Below are 19,368 nucleotides of genomic sequence, written 5' to 3'. Positions count from 1 at the left end.
GTTGTGGCTACACAATGTTGTTAGATAAACTTAAGAAACCAGAGCAGAGTTTATTAAATATACTGTTCAACATTACAGGTGTAAACCTCAAAGGGAGTGAAGTGGCCATGTCAAAGGATTCACGTGAGATAATAGGCAGTGTATGAAAAATGTCACTGGAAGCTTGATTTTTTTCTTTATTGTGTTTTATTTGTATTTTTTAACCATCTTAGCTCCCTTATTTTATTTTACTTATCTTTTCCATTTCACTTAATTAATCATTCTTTTGTGTATTTTTTTACCTTATTGTGTAATTTTGTTTTTCATTTGTATTTTATTATTACTGAGCTATTCTCCTTTGTTTAAGCCTAAAATAAAATAAAAACTAACTGAAACTACGTTGTGTCTTCATAAAACCAACTAAAACAAACAAAGAAACAAAGACAGAGGGAATGTTCTCAGTTTAAGTCTTTGTATATGTTTGTTGAATCTTAAATTTCTTAAACCCATGATAAATACCCTTCATTTATAATAATTAATGAAACTAAAACTAATACTGAAACTGAAATCTACTCTGAAAGCTAATTAAACCAAACTGAAATGAAAAAAATAACAAAACTCAAAACGACACAAAAATAGAAAAACAATTTTAAAAAGGTTCAAAACTGTAGTAACTCTGCTCCGCAGTACAACTTTCGACGGGTGATTGAAGGCTTTTATTTTGAAGCTCCCGGTCGGATGTGGGCGCTGTCGCTTCGTCTACCTTGACGCGCGGTTCGCGGACGCGCTCATTCAGGTTCGGACTCCCGGCGGAGTCAGAGCAGGAGGACGGGCAGACGCTTTTGGCAAAACACGCAGGAGGAAAACGTGAAATCATCGGATACGCTCCTGGAAACAGCGACTTTCAGGCGGTTAAAGCCGAGCTGCAGACCAGGCGAAAGCCGCGTCGGTTTATTTTGGGCCGGCGGGCTGATCCCGGACTGTGTGTGCGCGTGTTTTCGCTTGGACACACACACACACACGCGCGCGCGCACGCAGTCACACAGGTTGCTAGCGGAGTTAGCCGCGTTTGCTAGCTCGCTGCGGTTAGCTGAGCTTTCCGTCCGCTGGGAGTGAGAGCAGAGCGGGGTTAAAGTTTGAAAACAGTGCGGGACGTTTTCCAGACAGCCAGCTGCGGGTTCAGGCAGGATGTGCGGGTTTTTCGGACGTTTATCAAGTTGGCCGGCTGGTAGCATCGGCTGACCGGAGCGCAGCGTTAGTCCCTCGGACTGGACTCCCGAGTTTTCCCCCCTCTTCCTTAAACTGCTTTTTTTAAAAAAGCGGACTTTGCCCTCGGGGCGTTGTAACGCACCTCCCCGTATTAAATAAAAGCTTCCATTGATTCTTCTCTGGAGTTTCTCAAAACTTGGCTGGAAGTTATTTTTTTTCTTTTTGTCCAAGGAGGAGGAAAAAAAGTTGTTGGGAAGTTGAGGAGGATTTTTCCAAGCCTGTGGAAAAATGGATGCGGGTATAGAGAAGGAATGCAGCGCCTTGGGAGGGCTCTTCCAGCTCATCATGAACGATATGAAGGTAAAAAATGGACATACAAGTCCTCTCACTTCACGTCTCATCGTCTTTATTGTGTAGCTGACTTTTTTTCTTGCTTTTTAAATAATTTTAAGCGCATTTGTCACTGAAGTTTATTTTTTTTGACATACTCAGTACCTCAGTATATGGGTTTATGTCTAATTTCATTATTAAATAATCATAGCTGCTTCACATTAAGTGACATTAAGGCAGCGGGTTGTAATATAATTAGATTTAGGGAGACCTGACCTCTGCAAAGTTGATTTGGCAGCTCTGTTCATTCTCAATGGAGACTTTCACACTTTCTGAATATATTTTTCCTAACAATTATGACATGTTTTTACCAAGATTTGGCCGTAAAAGCTAAAAACTGATGCATAATCAAGGTGGACTTTAAAATACAGCGTCTCAGGAATCATGAGTAAGCTTGAAATGTAGGTTATTAAAGGCTCGACATGGGATTTCTGGATGTGGAGTGCTGCTGATGTTGATTAGGTAATGAATGAGCCGAGGTTAAAACTGGAAGTGGGCCATCTGAGAGGGTAAGAGAGCTGGATGGGGGTGGCTTTTACCAGCTGTGCGCTCTTTGATGTTTGTCAAGCAGGCTGCCCTTTTGCTGCCTGTCTGTCTGAGCTTCTCTGCTCTCAGATGTTCATAGTTAGCAGCTTCTCCTTTCCAAGCTCAGCTCTTTTTTTCTTGGTTCAGGATAGCCAGCAAACGGCTCTGGTTCTGCTGGGCTTTCGCTCATTGGCATGACTGGTTTCACTGGACAGGTTCAGCTTTTGGTATCTGTTAAACAGATTTCAGGGCTTTTCAATTATGACAGGAAACATAATCATTATTGTGATTATTCTAGTCGTTATTGAAATTATGATTATTTAACACTGTTACTCAAGGACTAGAAAGGATGTATAAACCCCCTTAAACTATCAAGAAAACTTTATTTTCCACTGTGGATTTCCTTTAACTGAGCTGATAATAATAAATACATAAATATGACCTGAGGTAAACCTGCTACAGCCTGCTGATCAGGCACTTGGGGCTTTTTAGGGAGTGGCAACGTAAAGGAAAGGAGTACACTGGATTTAAGATGGTATCCAAATAACCAGAACTTTTCTGACCATGTTTTTAAAGGGGGGGTTAATTTACTCAATTAAATACATGCAAAAATAACAGGTCAGTGCACAGATTACTATTAAGGTAACACAAACTCTTTACGTTTAATACATGCTGCCCAAATGTGTTTGTGTGTGTAGTTACTTCACTGTTGGACGTTACCATGCTCAAATGGAGTTATTAAATCAAATGATGCACAGAGAGAGACATCAGATAATCTGTGATCAGTTAAACCAGAAGTTCAGCTCATAATCTGGGTTTCATGGTCCAAACGGTTAAAAGGTCCACAGACGGTCTGTTAGACCACAGCTGAATTCAACTTTGGCTGTTAACCCTTCAGGGTCATCTCCTAGTGCTGCTCTGTAGTTCCTGCTACATTTCTCACTTACAGACACCCCCCCCCCCTTTTTTTTTTTTTTTTTTTAAAGCATGTACCTTCTGTGTACCCACTGTATTCAGCATGCTGCTGCACAATGAGGTGGCCATGAAGGAAATAAAAGATTTAAGTTGGGTGCTGTTCCTGGGTTTATAGTCATAATCTCTGCCTATAAAGTCTGTAAACGATTGTAGGCTAGTTCTCACCCACTTTTAAATTAGAAAAAGGTCTCCTGTCATGAAAGTGGTCCTGGTTTTGACCCGGCTAAATCACCATGGAAGCGTATACTGAACCCATAACCCGGTCCGGAGCAGGTTATGTTCAGCGTCTCAGTGGAAGCACCACCCTAAATGATCTCATTTCCAACATGTTTTAAGTGTAATATATATTGTGCAGCTTGTTAAGCCTTACCCGACTAATAGACGGTGCATTGTGTTGTCACTGGATTGTACATGTATTCATTTGGTGATGCAGAAAATGTCTAAATGTTTTTATATTTGATTCGAATGTGCTGGAATTGCAGCTACTTAAACACAAAGAATACCTGATCAATCATTTCCACTTTGATCTGTGACAAACTGCAGTGATTTCCTTCATCAGGCTGTGGCACAGGAAGCTTTAACGTTTACGTGGGCGCAGTTTAAAGTCTCCCAGCTCTAATGTTAATGCTGAGGACACACTCAGCATTAATGTGATTAACTCTAGTTAAAATGTTTTACCGCTCTGTGCACTAAATCACAACAGCAGCTTTCTGCAGTGTTTATCTTGTGTTATTTGTAACAGTGTTGCATTTTAATGTTACATTTTTAATGTTCCTTATAGATTTTTATCACTATTTTATCATCATCGCCATCGCCTGATAATGTGTGATTGGGGTAGGCTGCACCCAGCGATAATTTTGTGTGGAAGAAGTCATGACGTGTGAAACGCCTTTTTATGTGAGCCTGAAGCAGAACGCCCGGCGTAACAGAGGAAGTTGATAAACCGTCGCCTCTGACCGGGTTTTAGGTTTTGTTAAGCCGGCTAACGCAAAGAAAGCCCGGCTGTGTTGAACTTCCTCGGTAGTACACCCCTCTGCTGTCTTGTTATGAAAGCGACCTGCAGAGATGATTCAGTTTTCAGAAGTACAGGAATGTTGTGTAAGAGTGGATCTTTCGATGACTCACCGAAGCTGTAACAGCCGTCCTTTGTGTAGTTTTTATTTTTATTAACGTTATAATGCACCTTCTTGGACCGAGTAAGACGGCTGTGATTGAAGCATCTTTGATAGAGGGCCGATGTTGCTGTCGTGAGTGAGTGTTTGTCTCTAACTGGATCTCTGCGTGATGAAGAGTCTGAGGAAAATGAGTTAAAACGTTTTGCGTGCAACGTGATGGAACTTGCAGACGTCCTGTGGTGAGAACAGCGAGCAGTACACATGAATCACTTCTGTCAGATAACAAGGAAGAGGGATGGTTATGGGAGTGCGTGTGTGCGTGTGTGCGTGTGTGCGTGTGTGTGTGTGTGTGTGTGTGTGTGTGTAAAGTATGGCATCATACCCTGGTATTTCACCAACATGGCACAGACCCAATAGGGGCATTGCTGCCATCTGCCCCCCACACACACACACACACTCACACAGAGAAAGGAGAAGTCATGTCTAATTAAGCAGAGAGTGTCTCTTCAGATAAATCTCTCCTCGGGGCATCATAACACGCCTGTGACGATCTCACACTTCTGAATTAACCAACAGGCGTGTAGGCACAGATGCTTTGAGCAGATTGTGGGTCATTGTGTGACGCCCCGATCCAAGTTCTTCCAGTCCTGATACCGAGTACCGATCCAGTACCAGTGCTAATAGCTGGGATCCTCCCAGTGTAGATTATGCTCTTTCTTGGACTGTGTATTCCTCACTGCAAGGAAGAGCATGGGGATATTATTTCATGTTTAAAGCAATAAATAAGTGACAGCAGGACCAAGATGACTAAAATGAAAAGATAACCACGTATTTACACTAGTGTGATTTCAGCTCAGTGTGAGAGTTTTTAGTGGCTGCTGCAGTCATTTGGTGTTAGCACATCTCCTTACACATATGCCAGGGCCGAGCCCACCAAAGCGTCTTCATTACCAGCTGAAAAAGTCCCGACAGGAGTGCCTTTGGCCCTTGTACGAGCTCAGGTCGTCCATGAAAGTGTTACAAGTGTCTGACTGTAGCTGACTGCTGCTAACAACATATTCCTTTAAGCATTAGTTTTCATGTTGATGCTGTAGTAGTTCTTCATCTAATACAGGCATGGATATTCAGAGAGCTGCAGTATTAACTTCTCTCTCTCTCTGGTTGGTATCTTAGACCCAGCAGTTAACTGGCGTTGTTTGGTTATAAAATATTGATAATAGCGGGGGCTGCAGCATTGGAAACGCTGACTAGGCACGCACACCCAAAACCAAAAGGATGTTGCCCAATGCAAATCGACTCTGGATTCCAGTGAAGTGTGTGGCTGATGTTTCACTGTCATTATGCAGATGATGAACCAGTCGTCATTAGGTCCAAATGCTCCTTCAGTTCCCAGAAGTCAACAAACACGAGGCGCCGCTGAGAGGTGGAAGTGGTTCAGACTCTTTGAGCTCCAGTAAAGTGATCGTGTGGATGTTCGTCCAGGTGTTACAATGAAGCTGAAGGATTTATGAGATCTATTATTTAAAGATAACTTGCAGCTCTGCTATAAGATTGGCCAGATATGAGAATAGAAAACTAAATTCCAGCAACATTTGTAGGGTCTCAAAGTTGGCTAGTTGACATATAATGATCCTGGTTGCTAGCTACAGAGCTAATATAAAAACATTAGTGCAGGGAAGATGTAGGATGAGGGTTCAGCGGTTGATGGCCCGGCGCTGCGCCTCGCTGAGGCCCTCAGTGTTTGTTCTCCTCAGTGAGCAGACTGAAATCAGGGCTCCGGTCCATAGCTCTGTAAGACAGTGCAATGTTTTTATATATGCATAACTGCAACACACCTACAATCTGTCGGTCCTGTTTTAATCTCAGCTCATTAAGTTATTATATTCTCCTTCAAGTACCCGTTAGTGCAAAAACGTGTCACCGCTCAGAAGAGAATAATCCATCCTGCTGCAGCTTCATGAGACCTTTGAGTCCTCCTGGAGAGAGACAGACGGCTTATTGATTTCTGTCTGGGCTATATCAGGAGTGGCATTATGAGCCATCGACCTCCCACGCTCCTCCGTCTCTGCTCACATCTCTCCCTCCATCCCGACACGCTCAGTACGGCTCTTTTCCTGCTGCGACTGTATTATTTTTATCCTCTTTCTTTCCTTTCCCCTCTCAGTCTTTCTTCATCCATACCTCTCTTCCTCCTCCTCTGTTCCCCCTCTTTTTCCTCTTACCTACCTGTGTGGTTGTTTATACACACGTGTACTTTGCTACTTTTTGTTACATATAGTCTGCCCTGGACTGTGTACTGAAGGTGAACTGAGTAACACAGTAGCTCTGTGTGCGTGTGTGTGTGTGTGTGTGTTTTTGTATTTGGGTGTGTGTGTGTGTGTATTTTGAATAGGAAATAACTTTAAACAAGCTCCAGCCGTGTTCAATTTCAGCACAGACACAGAATCATAAACAAGCCTTAAGACTGGGTCACTGTATTTTACAGTGAGTCTTGTATGTTATTAACTCTGTGTGAGTGCACAGGAAAATGAGCAACACACACACACACACACACACACACACACACACACACACAAATGTTAAACTACAGGCTTTAAAGAAGTGTGATGTCACCAATACTTTGTCACATTGCTGATATGATGATGTTTATAGTTCCTCATAGTTTGGTGTGTGTGTGGGAGCGGCTGATTTCAGAGAAGTCTCCTGCTGCTGACAGGAAAATAGGCAGCCTCAGGTGAATGTGGGCGAGGACACACACACACACACAAACACACACACACATAAACACACTCACTTTAACGAGCGTGCGACGCTTCAGAAGTGGCCAAACAAATTCACATGTAAAGATGTCATTTGTGTGTTTGTGCTGAGAGGGAAGGAGTAAAAACGAGAGTAAATACAGGACAGAAGGAGGGTGAGGGAGAAAAGACAAAGCACAGATAGAAAGAAAGAAAGCGGAGACGTGCCTCAGGGGATGTTTTAAAGTTCAGACACTGAACAAAGCCCTGAGCCTACTCCCAGGATAAAATGATCATACAAACTAAAACTGTGATGCATTCAGGTGCTTTAAAATCGATCATTGTCACCACTAAGCTGCCCTCAGGCGCATTAAAATACAGTAAATTGCTGCTGAGAAAAGCTTAGTGCTCACCGGCTTTACACTGCTGAGATTTTCCTCCTAAGCTTCTGATAGTGTGCAGAGTTCATAATAGTATTAAGCTAGACTTTTCCGGATATTACCCAATGAAGCTGTGAGGAGAAGACGGAGCAAATTTTGCACATTAAGTGTTGCTAGCTTCCTTGGTACAAGGTTCAGGGGAGATCTGATTGTGCCCATGTGAGAACAGGTCACAGTGAAATAGCGGTAGAAAGCGTTACCCTGAGGCGGCAGAGTCACGCCCTTCTGCAGCTTTCGTCACGCGTTCTTGGTTCGAGACCAGCTAGCTTGCTGGGCCCGAGTTGAACCCGTTTCTCGGCCGAGCACAGAGTGCGTTCGCGGTGGAATAACCGCTGAACGGTTCAAATAAAGGCACCGGACCCCGTCGGTGGAAAAAGGGCCTATGTGGCACTGAGTCTGGCACTGAGTCTGACACCCCTGATCAAGTGTACTGTAGTCCATAATTAGTGATGAGTGGGGGGATATTAGCTGGAATATGAAGGTGTGACCTCATTTATTTTTCCTCGCTGTATCAGGGCATAATTCATGAATAATATAATAAATAGATCATGCTATAAAGACTGGTTGTTCCTGGCTTAAATGGGCTGAGTTTCTCAGAGTCGTTCACAGCGGCCTTTCAGACCACACCGATCTGTCCTGACGTGCAGAAACGCGACCTCCTGAACATCCAGCTCATGAATCAGGATGCAGCCACGGACTTGACTGTGCATGGAAAGTTTGGGAGGAAGGCGGAGGGTCTGATGGACATGAGTCAACAGGTAGAGAGATGGAGGTGATGAGGAAGCACAGATGAGTTCACCTTAATAGAGGGTGTGGGATTTAACTGACACACACCTGGATATCATTACATATGCTACCTGTATGTTTGGTAGTTATACTTTTTGGTAGTTTTTGATGCAGAAGCTTTAATTGGGTGAAGGAAATCAGTTGAATTTTCCTTTTTTGAAACGTTGAATTTTCATCATTTTGGCTTTAATTTGATAAACTTTAAGATTTTGTAGTTTTTTGTAGCTCTATAATATCTTTGTGGATGCCTAATTAGAAGGAGACCAAGACTGGAGAGAAAGAGATACTCAAATCATATGCAAAGAAACAGAAGTAGACAAGTCACACGGCGATCAGCTGTCCTCTACTTCCTCTTCTCCACCCTAACGGGAGCCCCTGTCAGCACTTTGGAAAAAGACGAAGGAAAGAGCTCAGATTACTTAAGAGTAACTGCATGTAAGAGCAGCACATGTTTGGGAAATCACCATCTAAAATCTGATGATATTACATGAGAATGGTGGTAGATGATTGGATGCTTCATTTTAGGATTAACCCCTTCAGTGCTGAGTGGGTGATGCCCTCTTTTTGGGCAGGCCTGAGCACTAAAGCACCGTTACTTCTGATTATCTTGAATCTGATTGATGATCCTGTGGTTCTGATAAGTGCAAATGACAGACCAAATGGGTTATCTATGCAACCTTCATGCAGATCTGCTGCAGCAGCGCCACCTGGATTCCTGTAAGGAGGTCAGTGTCACACACTCTTCTTACAGATCCCACAGATTTCTTAATTGCTACTTAATCAATATCGGATGGGCATCATAAAACATCTAAAAGAATTATGGGTACCCTCAGCAGAAGTGTTGACCCAACAGAACACATTGAGCTAAATGTGGAGCCAATGGCCTCACAGAAATGTACCTGCTAGTTTTCCTTAAAAGGTATCGGAAAGGCGTGCTGCAGACAAAGAAGTGTTTGTGAACCTAACATTTTCAGTTTTCACAACCTTGCTCAAAGGATCAGCTGGCTTTTTACCGTAACTCTGTGACTGTTTGTCCTGTCGGAAAAATTCAAACGGTTCCTGAAAGCCCAGAAATTGCACTTCACAGCCACGCAGAGATATTACGGTATTTGTTGCCGGAAGTCCGCGAATGGTGGTACTTTTGAAGTACGTTGTGCCACGGCCGACGCCTTCGGGGTTATGGGGTTAATCTGAACAGGCATTACGTGATCCATGATGTGTGCTTCTGATCCAGGAAGTGGCACTTATAGGAGGTCAGGAGCAGTTTGGGGAAAATAAAGCTTTACTCGAATGAAGGGAATGTCATTCATGGCTTTGAGAATGTGAGGTGATGAAATAATGAATGTTTCAATATGAAACTAGGAGGAACACCATGTTCAGGAAGCATCTACAATACAAAGCACATGTAGGTGTATTTCTGTAATTGGGATTAAAATACACGAACAGGGGTTGGGTCGGCCTGTGGCGGTCTTGGACTGCACCTGGTAGCCTTTGAACCAGGACTCCACCCACTGCAGGTTCTGGTTAGTGACCCTAAAGCTTGCATTGGATCTTCAGAATAGGAACCATCATTGCAGTGAGAGCGAGTTAGAGTATGACTAACTATGAAACTGGATCTTCTCTATGCAGGAAGCTGGAAAGGTGCAGTTCATATCAAAACTAATGAAACAGGAGAGGACATATGAGAGTAAACTGAAAGTTATGTAAGATCTGAGAATGTGTGATAAAACAATATAAACTTCAGTTTCTGCCCCTTAAGAAAAAAAATTATTTCACAGATAAAGGATCGGGTTGTCGAGTGTGGCACACGCAGACTTCACTAAACAAACCATTAACCTGGTGTTGACACACCCTGCCATCAGACCCCAGTCCTCTTTAGTTTTCTGTCTTTGAGTCAGCCAGTGTTGCTCTAACATCACGTCAAACAAACCATCAGCATCCTGTTTGAACTCGCTCTCGCCTTCATTTGCTCCCCGATGCCTTCAGCACAGTTACTTTGAGACTGGCCCCCATATAATTGGCAGGCCAGTGGACAAAATTTCCAAATATATATATATTTTTTGTTCACGCAATCATTATTAACCCTGTAACACCAATTGCATCATATTTAACACAATTTTTTGAGACCGCTACCTCATCACTGTGATTTTTTATTTTTTTTATTTTTATTATTTTTATTTATTTTTATTTTCCTTTTCCAGAAAAACCTGAATAAATTATACAATAAATTAAGCAAGAAATTGCACAAAAATGCTGCATGTAGCAAAAAAAAGCATTCTTATATGCAAATTGATATTTAATTATTTTTTTTAATTGTCAGAAGGGTCAATAAACAAACCAGTTTAAGAAAAAAAATGCTTTTAACTTCTAAGCTTCAGCTGTGCTTTATCCCAGATGAGAAAACCTTGTGGTCATATCCTTTGAAAACATTTATTCTTTTTTTTTTTGCATTTTTAGCCACAGCGGCTTTTTTTTTTAATTGGCAGTGGAGAGAGACGGGAAATCGGGGAAGACACGCGGGCAAATTGGCGACGGGTCGGGACTCGAACCCGTGCCGCCCGCAACGCAACGTGGCCCATGCATGTGGTCGCCGGCTCCACCACCAAGCCACCCATGTGCCCCCTTTGAAAACATTATTGAACAATCCTGAAAACAAGTATTGATATTCCTCTGCATTTTAAATATTCATTGGTTATAAATCAAGCACAGCCTTTTCTTTCCTTTACAGCGTTTTGCTTTTGCTCCTCCCTTAAAGCTCACTTGCTGTTTAGTTCAGCTCCATCCAAAGAAACTAACAACAGGGTTCTGTTACCACAGTTAGCAAGCAGGCTAATCATGGCTATTAGCACTAGCAAGTGGGCCCCCTGGGTGTTTGATTATTGCTGCAGATTTTTGTTTTTTCTTCTTTTTTTTTTGTGATGGGAGATGGTCTGCCACATTGCTAGTTTTTGACTTGGAAGTAAGGGATCCAACACATGTATACTCCTTTAGCCAGCTGCAGTCCAGTGGGTAGGTATCAATGAGAGACACTCTTCATAAAGTACGCAGAGATACACGTTGTTCAAGCAATTGAAATGTGATTTACTCAAACTCTAAACTCTGGTTGACTTCCAGAAGGAAACAAAAGAAGCTTAAACACAGAAATTAAACACAACTAGGCTGCTAACAAAAACTAGTCGTTGTTTGCAGATCATCCGTATTCTTGTCTTTATTTATTATTTTAGAATTTGTGACGCAGCATTCGAAAAGACACAGACCAAGAATCGCAGCTGTGAACAAAGACAGACGAGCAATGATGCAATCAAGAACTGGACTTTACAATATTTCTACTGTTGGCTAACTTAAGTTCACTGTCTGCGAGTATCTCTCAGAACCATGTCTGAAAAATGTTGTTTATTGAACAGTTTGTGATTCATAAACTGCAGATAAACAACGAATCATTTTACCCAAAATCCCCATCCAGCAAACCTCTGTTATGAGGGGAAAAGCCCCGTTCAGCCACTCAGCCAGGGAACTTTGTACCTTTAGTGATGCTGGTGACTTTTTAGCCTGTGGTGATAACGCTGTGTGGATTGTTCCTGGTCAATCTCTTCTTGTGAACTTAGTTTTTAATCAGAAATGTAATCATCTAAGAATGCGCTACGAGTTTTTATCTGTTTACTTTGTTACTAAACCACAATAATTCAAAGAATGAACACTGTTTGACATCGTCAGGTAACAAATTCACAGAAAATAAAAAACAGATAAATTAAATCAGTGGTCTGAAGTTTTGAAACTTAAGAAAATAAAGTTAAAAAAAAAAGAGACCTGCTGAGACCTTATTCCAAGTGTCAAACACATTTTACTTGGGATTTATTAACAATAAAAACAGCAAAAATAATTCAACCCTGAGTAAACGCACATTAGAACCTCATGTTTATTATCCAGGAGGGCGGTGAGAATGAAATGCAACCACGAAGCCTGCAACAGTGTTTTCTGTTAGTGAAGCAAACGGTAAACTAAATGCCTTTCTTAGTGCTGCATAATCGCCAGGTTTCACTTTCAAACTGGTTTCAGTGGAATTTGTGCCGTCGCATTCTTTGAACAAATAAATGACAGTGATCCATGAGAAGGTGTGTATCAGTAGACCCACGCATGTCAAGAGTGGATTTTTCCACCAATAAAACTGGAATTAGAAGTAAAAGATGGGAAGGGTTACAGTTTTCTTTCTTCAGGTTTTTTAAGCAGATTGGTGGTTTACCCAAACAGTGAAGGAGATTAGATTCTGATGAGTAAGTTAACATTTAAATGGACCACTATCTGCCGTCTGCAGATCTGATAATCTGCTGCTCAGTGAAAGTGGGAGGTGAGTGAAGGCAGAGGTCATAGGTAACTCCGGGTTGCTGGGGCAGTTTGCAGCAATGCATTACTGTGCATTTTTCTGTAATTGCAGACTGTTTAATCACCAAAAATTTATTTTATGCTTGAGGAAATGAAACTCACGTAAAAAACTTCCTTAAAAATATTTTTATTACAGTCTTGCTGGTTTTTATTTGGAGGACAGTCAAAGCCTCTTTCTAATGTATATTAATGACAGCTTTGCATGCTGACTGATGGATACCGATAGAGCCGTGAGGTTCAACCTTTAGTGTCAACATTTCTTTGGGTTAAAGTAGTGTGAAATGTGCCTCCACTGGAAAATAACAGCACCTGTCTGTCAATAATACCCACATGTACACAAACCGTTGTTCCTTTATCTAAAGATAACGCGCACAAACTTTGCAGTGAGCTGCACGCATGGCTGCACAAGCAAAAGTAAGGCCTAAAGTACTTAACAGTATTTGTACAGCAACAAAATACAGGTACACAAAAAAGGAATTCAATGGAAAATGCAACGCAGAGCCGGAGATAGGCTTATTTAAAGTCCTCCTCCTCTAATTATTAAGCAGACAATACATAGTGAACAAACTAAGCAGTCATCTTAATCCTTAGATGTTCTAGCACTTTTGCTGGACACTAAAGAAGTATTAGCGAGAATTAGCTGCTTTTCCAGACCGTTTTAGGGTCGTCTCGGACTACTTGCTGCCTGGATTACACTTTGTTGTTTCTGGAAACATGGCGGCCAAGTAGCCGTTCCTGTTATACTTCTTTGAAGTCGCCACCTGGAGCAGGTGTGTAGTTGGTGCACTGTAACGTAAACTGTCTGTGGACGAGTCCTTGAGGTCACAAAAAATCGGTGGGCACGCGAACATCAGACTAGTGGATTTGCAGGTGCAAACTTTATAATTGAGCCATTAACTGTTAGCATAGCTTAGGGTAGCCTTGTGCTTTTGTCTTGAATCTGTGTCGAGCTACACAGCCGACAGGGTGCCAGCATTTACACTCGCACATGCTGTGTGTACAATTTCAGTTTCACCGCCTCAACACTAGTTACTGCTGGGTTTGAGTGGATCCATCATCTTCCAGTCAGTTCAAATAATAGCGGCATATCTGGAAATGCACAGGAGGTTGGAAAGGCAATCACAGTGTTTGTGAGTTGCGTCGAATCAACATGTAGTTTCATTTTTGGGGAGGGGAGGGTGCAGGATTTAAGAAGGGTTTGGCTACAAAGCATCTCTGGCGTAGAAGCGTACTGTGATCCTTTGTCCCTGCAGATCCTCGTGTTCAGTTTTAGCAGTATGCGGTCTGTCACTCGAGGCAGATGGTTAGTTTGTTTTGCTTAAGACCATTTTTATATACTTTTTTTTTTTTTAAAAACCTGAACCAAACAACTCCTTTTATACATACCTTGGCTAATGGGAATTGTGATGGACATCTTTCAGTATTTCTGACAGCACTTTATTGTTTGAAAATCCCAGTGATGTTGGTTGTAATTTCCACTGGTATTTGAGCCTCATGTTACAGTTCTGTCTGCCTGATTGGCTCATTGAATGAATGAATGAACTCACGGCTCACTGATTGGCTGACTAGTTGAATGAGTGGCCGAATAAAGGCAGACTCTACGAAGGTCACCAGGGCAGTAGTCTCACTTTCCTGAGGTGTTACGCCCGTCCCTCCTTTCTCTCTGCATCCTTTCTTTCTGTCGGTCAGTAGAGCAAGTCCGGATTAGATGGTAGGATTAGATGCTGATGGCAGGTGACTACACACACACTGAGGTAACTCTATACCTGTTAATGCTGCCTGGTTGACTAAGCATATAGAATAACAGCTCTGTGTTTATATATATGTTCTCTACATGGAGAGGCCAGGCTGAGTGAATAGAGTTTACTGTGTCAGTGCCAGTGGGGCTTACAGTTTCCACTCTGCATGACAGTGCTTCAGGCAGGGATTAAGGCTCTTTGAATAAAATAAGTGAGGACGTATGGCCACTAGCAGACCCCAAACCTAACACTAATTTGCAAACAACCCAGTGCTGGAAATTCAGGTTTCAAAATGGGGGGAATTCCCCTTTAAATGTTTCCTGTAAGGTTATTTTTAGACTTGGGGGGGTGTGGGTAAGTAATCCTGTTCTTACCTCAGATTGTTATCCTCCTCTCTTCATCGGTGCCTTTCTTTTTTCCCCTCTCCCATCCACCACGTCACCGCCTCAGTACCAGGCAGCTTATTTCACTGTTATCACACAAACATGCTATAAGCCGCTTATCCGTGAAACTCCTCTTTATACTGTTGCTTCACCTGAGCGACATTAGCATTACCTGTCTGAGGATCCTGAGGATTCCCACTGACTGCTGTTTGCACCGGGCCTTTCGCTGTCAGGCATTTTTTTGCTGAGGTAGTTCCTCATTAGTTCATTTACATTTTACCTAATATATCTGCATGCCTTCATCTCTGAAACCTGTCTGTGTATGTTAGCCAGAGCTTTGGCCGGTCCAGGACCAGGGGAGACACTGTTCCTCCTCTGCAGCATTTCTTGCCAGGTGTTCTGCACTAGTACAGATGTTATGAGCTCTAGATTAGCAGGTATTGTTGATATTATGCACAATACCTGAAATTCAGAACTGAAAGTCAAGCCCTGCAAACAATCCAGGATTTGTTTGAGGGTATTCTTATATTCTGACCCAATTTAGACCTTAAAAAAAATCCTGGTCCATAATCCTTATATAAAAATAGATCCTTATTTGAACACATTTTTTTAAAAACTAAGGATACCTTCAGTTTTAATTAGTATAGTTACCCATTACTTGTTGACCAATCTGGAAACCTGTTGGTTAGTCTGCTGACTTTGCGTCTGAGGGCAATGGGTGATATTTTGGGACTGCTGGTGTAAAAATGTAAAAACAGATGATCAGTGTACGGTTTCTTGTTCCAGACATTGTTCATTGTTTATAAAAGCAGATCATTTTTAAAAAGCTAATTAAATTGCTTCAAGATGGTGTTTTGTCAAATGCAGTTCCTCCTTTTTTTTTCTGCATCAGGTTACAAACATAAGCCTGCTCGAACGTGATTGGTCAGTAAAATTTGGACTACAAGCTGACTGTGAATGGAAACCAGAAAGTTTCTGGTACCAAAAATCCAGAGCTTTTATACAGATGGTCTGTATTTCTGTCCAGATATCTAACATGAACTGTACTTCAGCTCCAGGAATGCAGTGGAGCTAAAACTGTAAAAATATCTGTCCAGCCAGATGAGAGGAGACAGCTGTTTCATCGGCAGCTGTCTCGAGGGACCCTCTGGACATCGTCGGTGACCCTTGTGGGTCCCGGGACCCTAATATAGCAAGCGCTGCTCTAAAGCTCTCAGTATCAAGCTGCAGTGGACCCTGATTTTCTGTCTGTCTGCGGTCTCTTCAGCCCTGCCTGCCGCAGAACCAGTGCTGGAATATTTTGTCTGCAGCCGCGGACTGCGACATTCCTGGCAGTCACAACAAAGCCGGCAGAGTTTTAGGTTCAGCCTAAAGAGGTGGCAAGGGAACAAGAGGAGAGCAGCACAGACTGAAATACAAGCAGCAGGAGGCGCTTTTTACGTTTGACGCTCAGTCTCTGCTCAAGCTTAATAAGCTTCATTTCCTAAATAACCAATAAGGAAGTTTGGGATTAAGATTGGTAGGTTTACCAGTAAAATGTGGGAAATTTGTGTTTCCCACAGATTTAGATTGTATTTGTGGTTGGTGTGGATGGCACACGCTTTGTTAAAGTAACTGTCAAATACCATTTATAAGTTTCTCTTTGAATATTTTGCCATGTTTAGATACCAGCTCCACCAATTTGGACTTCATCTGGTACTTCTTGTTCTGCTCTGTAGAGCTGACATGAACCAGCTCTCCACCTGCTGCAGGTTCTGGCTCCGATGGTCCTAAATCTCACAGAGGATCTCTAGAGCAGGAAGTGGACTGCTCCTGCAGTTCAAGTCTGCGTAATTGTGCTCTGTCGAACTGTTGGAGAGACTCTTCGCTGGGGAAAAAGCTGAAGTATGTAGATGACTTCTGCACCAGAGTGTGGCCAGTGAGCCACACAGGACGGAAAACACAAGATTAACTTGCTGATAACGCTGCTCGACTCTGCAGCCAACAGGGAGTCAGAGCTGCTTTGCTGAACAGACTATCATAAATATATCAGACTATGATACATATTAGGGGTGTTCCTGGTGACCAGTTTATTAGCTGTTTAAACATGGGGGGGAAAAATCAGACTAGAATAAAAGTAGAACTCAAATAGACGAGGTTAAACATTCGCCATACAAATAACGCGTGTGTTTAAACGCTGTATGAAACCGGTTTTGATAATCAAATTTAATCTAATTGTGTTTTAAATGTCTCTGAAGTGTGTCACACTGCCAGGTTAGCCTCCTGACTCTGGAAGCAGTGCCAGCCTCAGTAGCCTGTGCAGACTGTGGTTATCAGCACTTCGGTCGAGTTGTGTCAGTTCACACCGACTCAGGCAGCATATTAATGCCTGTTTTTGACACTAAGGTACTGCAGAACTGCACTGCTTTGCTATGCTGCCATCTGCTTGCTTTCCACATGGCTCATTTCCAACGTCCCATGACAGAAAGAGAGAAAGGGGCGTGGCCACCAGCCAGGTTAGGTGCGAGTGGTGTCAATACATCATTAAAGCAACAGGTAACTGGTGCTATGCATTAATAAAATGAGAATACTGGTGCCGACCAGCAAGAGCAGCAACTTTTAACTTCAATAGTTACACAGATGACCCCCCCCCCCCCCCTCCCTGAGCCTGGTTCTGCTGGAGGTTTCTTCCTGTTTAAAGGGAGTTTTTCCTTCCCACTGTCACCAAGTGCTGCTCACAGGGGTCATTTTGACTGCTGGATTTTCTCTGTAATATTGTAGGGTCTTTACCTACAATATAAAGCGCCTTGAGGTGACTGTTTGTTGTGATTTGGTGTTATATAAATAAAACCGAATTGAATTGAATGGCTAGTTATTAAATGTACTTGTATTGCTGCTGTTGTGTCCCCACAGATCAAACCTGTACACTGTTACTGCCAACACTGATACAGACAGGATAATTATAATTGCCTTTATTTAAAAAAAAATGCTTACATTTAATTTCTGCTAATGACTTAATGACGAACTTGCCATCAGTCATTCAGTCTTTCATACAATAACCGCTGATTTTAAAATCACTTATTATTTATACAGACCCAGTAGAAATTTACCCCAGGTTCCACCCAGACACCAAAAATGGATTTGGAGTGTAGTCTCTTTATTTTTCTCCATTTTCTATTCATCACAGTCTCACTGTTCACCAGAGGCATTCAGCCGACCACCTGCAATATTTCATCACGCAGAGCTAAATCCCTGCAGCCAGTAAACCTGTCAGCCCCATGCTGCGCGCATGCTTGGCTAGCTGCAAAGCGGGGGCCGGCTAACGGCTTTAGCAGCGTCGAGCTAAGAGGCTAATGGTGTTGTGTTAGGGGTTAAATCGGTATTATCCTCTCCTTGGTGGACCAGCAGAGACAGAGGACAGAAGGGGTGACTGGGTTCATGAAAATAAAGAGGGAGAAAGTGGGATTCGGGCCTCTGTTCCAGCAGGGCTTTCCTGCGTTTCAATTCAATAACCACAACACTGAACCAGCAGCTGTTCGTTCAGATGTGACCCAAGGTCAGAGCCTGCATGAACCAGCCTTACATTATATAATCAGTCAGCTGCTCTTACAAAAGGCAGATAACGAAGTAGCTTTGACCTCGCAAAGGTAAACACCAGGACGATACCTTAATGTCACACCAAGGTAACGATCAGGGATGCACCGATTCAGCTTTTTTTTTTTTGTTTTTTTCCAGCTCCAAAACAATTTTATCTTTGTTTTTACCTGCTGCTGTTTTTACCAGTGTTACATTTAAAAGCTGTTTTCCTCACTGGGAAGAAGTGACTGAGGAAAGCAACATCAGGCTTGACTTAAACTTCAATTTCCTGAATTTGGAAGTTAAATATAGTCACAGGAAGTGAAATGATGTTAATACAGTTGACTCCAGCATATTATTAAGTGCAAACAAAGCTTCCTAACAAGTGTTAAACTGAACGTAATGAGAGTGAGACAGAGATCATTTTCCTCTGAACCTTTCTGTCCTGCAGCCACGCTTGACCACAGTTTACAGTTTAAGAAACAAATTAACAACCCCGGCAAAAATGATGAAATCACCACACACAAAAGATCGTTTGCTTTGTAAACAAATCACAGATGTGACACAAAACTATTTTTGTGTCACAGATGTGACACATTCTGGCTTTGTGAAACGTACTGAAAGAAAATTCTGCTAACTTTAGTGTTACATTGTTTCCAGATGAAATAGAGGAAAAAAAATGCATTCCTAAAACACGCCTGCACAAATCTGAATATGTCAATCAGTTACCAGAGCATGTTTGCAGACCTTGACAAGCTGTTGCAGCTGGCTGACTGAAAGGAAACATGCCCCCCCAAACCAGAGCTGGATTAAACTCCCCCTCTGAAAGGAAATCCATGAAGGCCGTCCCTCAGACAGTGTATGATTCTGATATTTCCCCCCTACTTAACCTGCAGAAATTTACATAAATTAAACCAATTTAATTAAATTTGTTTCAAGTATGTTTCACGAAGCTGCCGGGATGTTCGGTAGTTTTTCCTGACGTGGGATTTGTTTACTTGCTGCAAAGTCAAAAATCTGAATGAACATCCTCCATGTTTGGTGCTTCCACGATTTTTGCCTGTACAAAACAGAAACGCCGCTGGGAAACGTCTCCAAACTGCTGACACTCTGCTGATATGATATGTTGGCTCTCCAGCTTAGCAACCAGCGCA

General features: G+C 42.3%; 1 protein-coding gene across 1 annotated transcript in view; it reads left to right on the top strand.

Annotated features, from left to right (window-relative positions):
• The first annotated feature begins 788 nt into the window (after positions 1-788).
• The window catches only part of mtss1 (MTSS I-BAR domain containing 1), a 66,988-nt gene continuing 48,408 nt past the window's right edge, over positions 789-19,368 (top strand). Inside the window, 1 exon segment of the mRNA XM_030729931.1 lies at positions 789-1,548. Within this exon segment, the coding sequence (XP_030585791.1) occupies positions 1,477-1,548 (72 nt within the window). The 5' untranslated portion in view covers positions 789-1,476.

Source organism: Archocentrus centrarchus, chromosome 5 (genome assembly GCF_007364275.1).
Source record: "Archocentrus centrarchus isolate MPI-CPG fArcCen1 chromosome 5, fArcCen1, whole genome shotgun sequence".
In the NCBI taxonomy this organism is placed as follows: domain Eukaryota; kingdom Metazoa; phylum Chordata; class Actinopteri; order Cichliformes; family Cichlidae; genus Archocentrus; species Archocentrus centrarchus.
The sequence above is the reverse complement of the archived record's forward strand: the minus strand, read 5'-3'. Positions and strand labels throughout refer to the sequence as shown.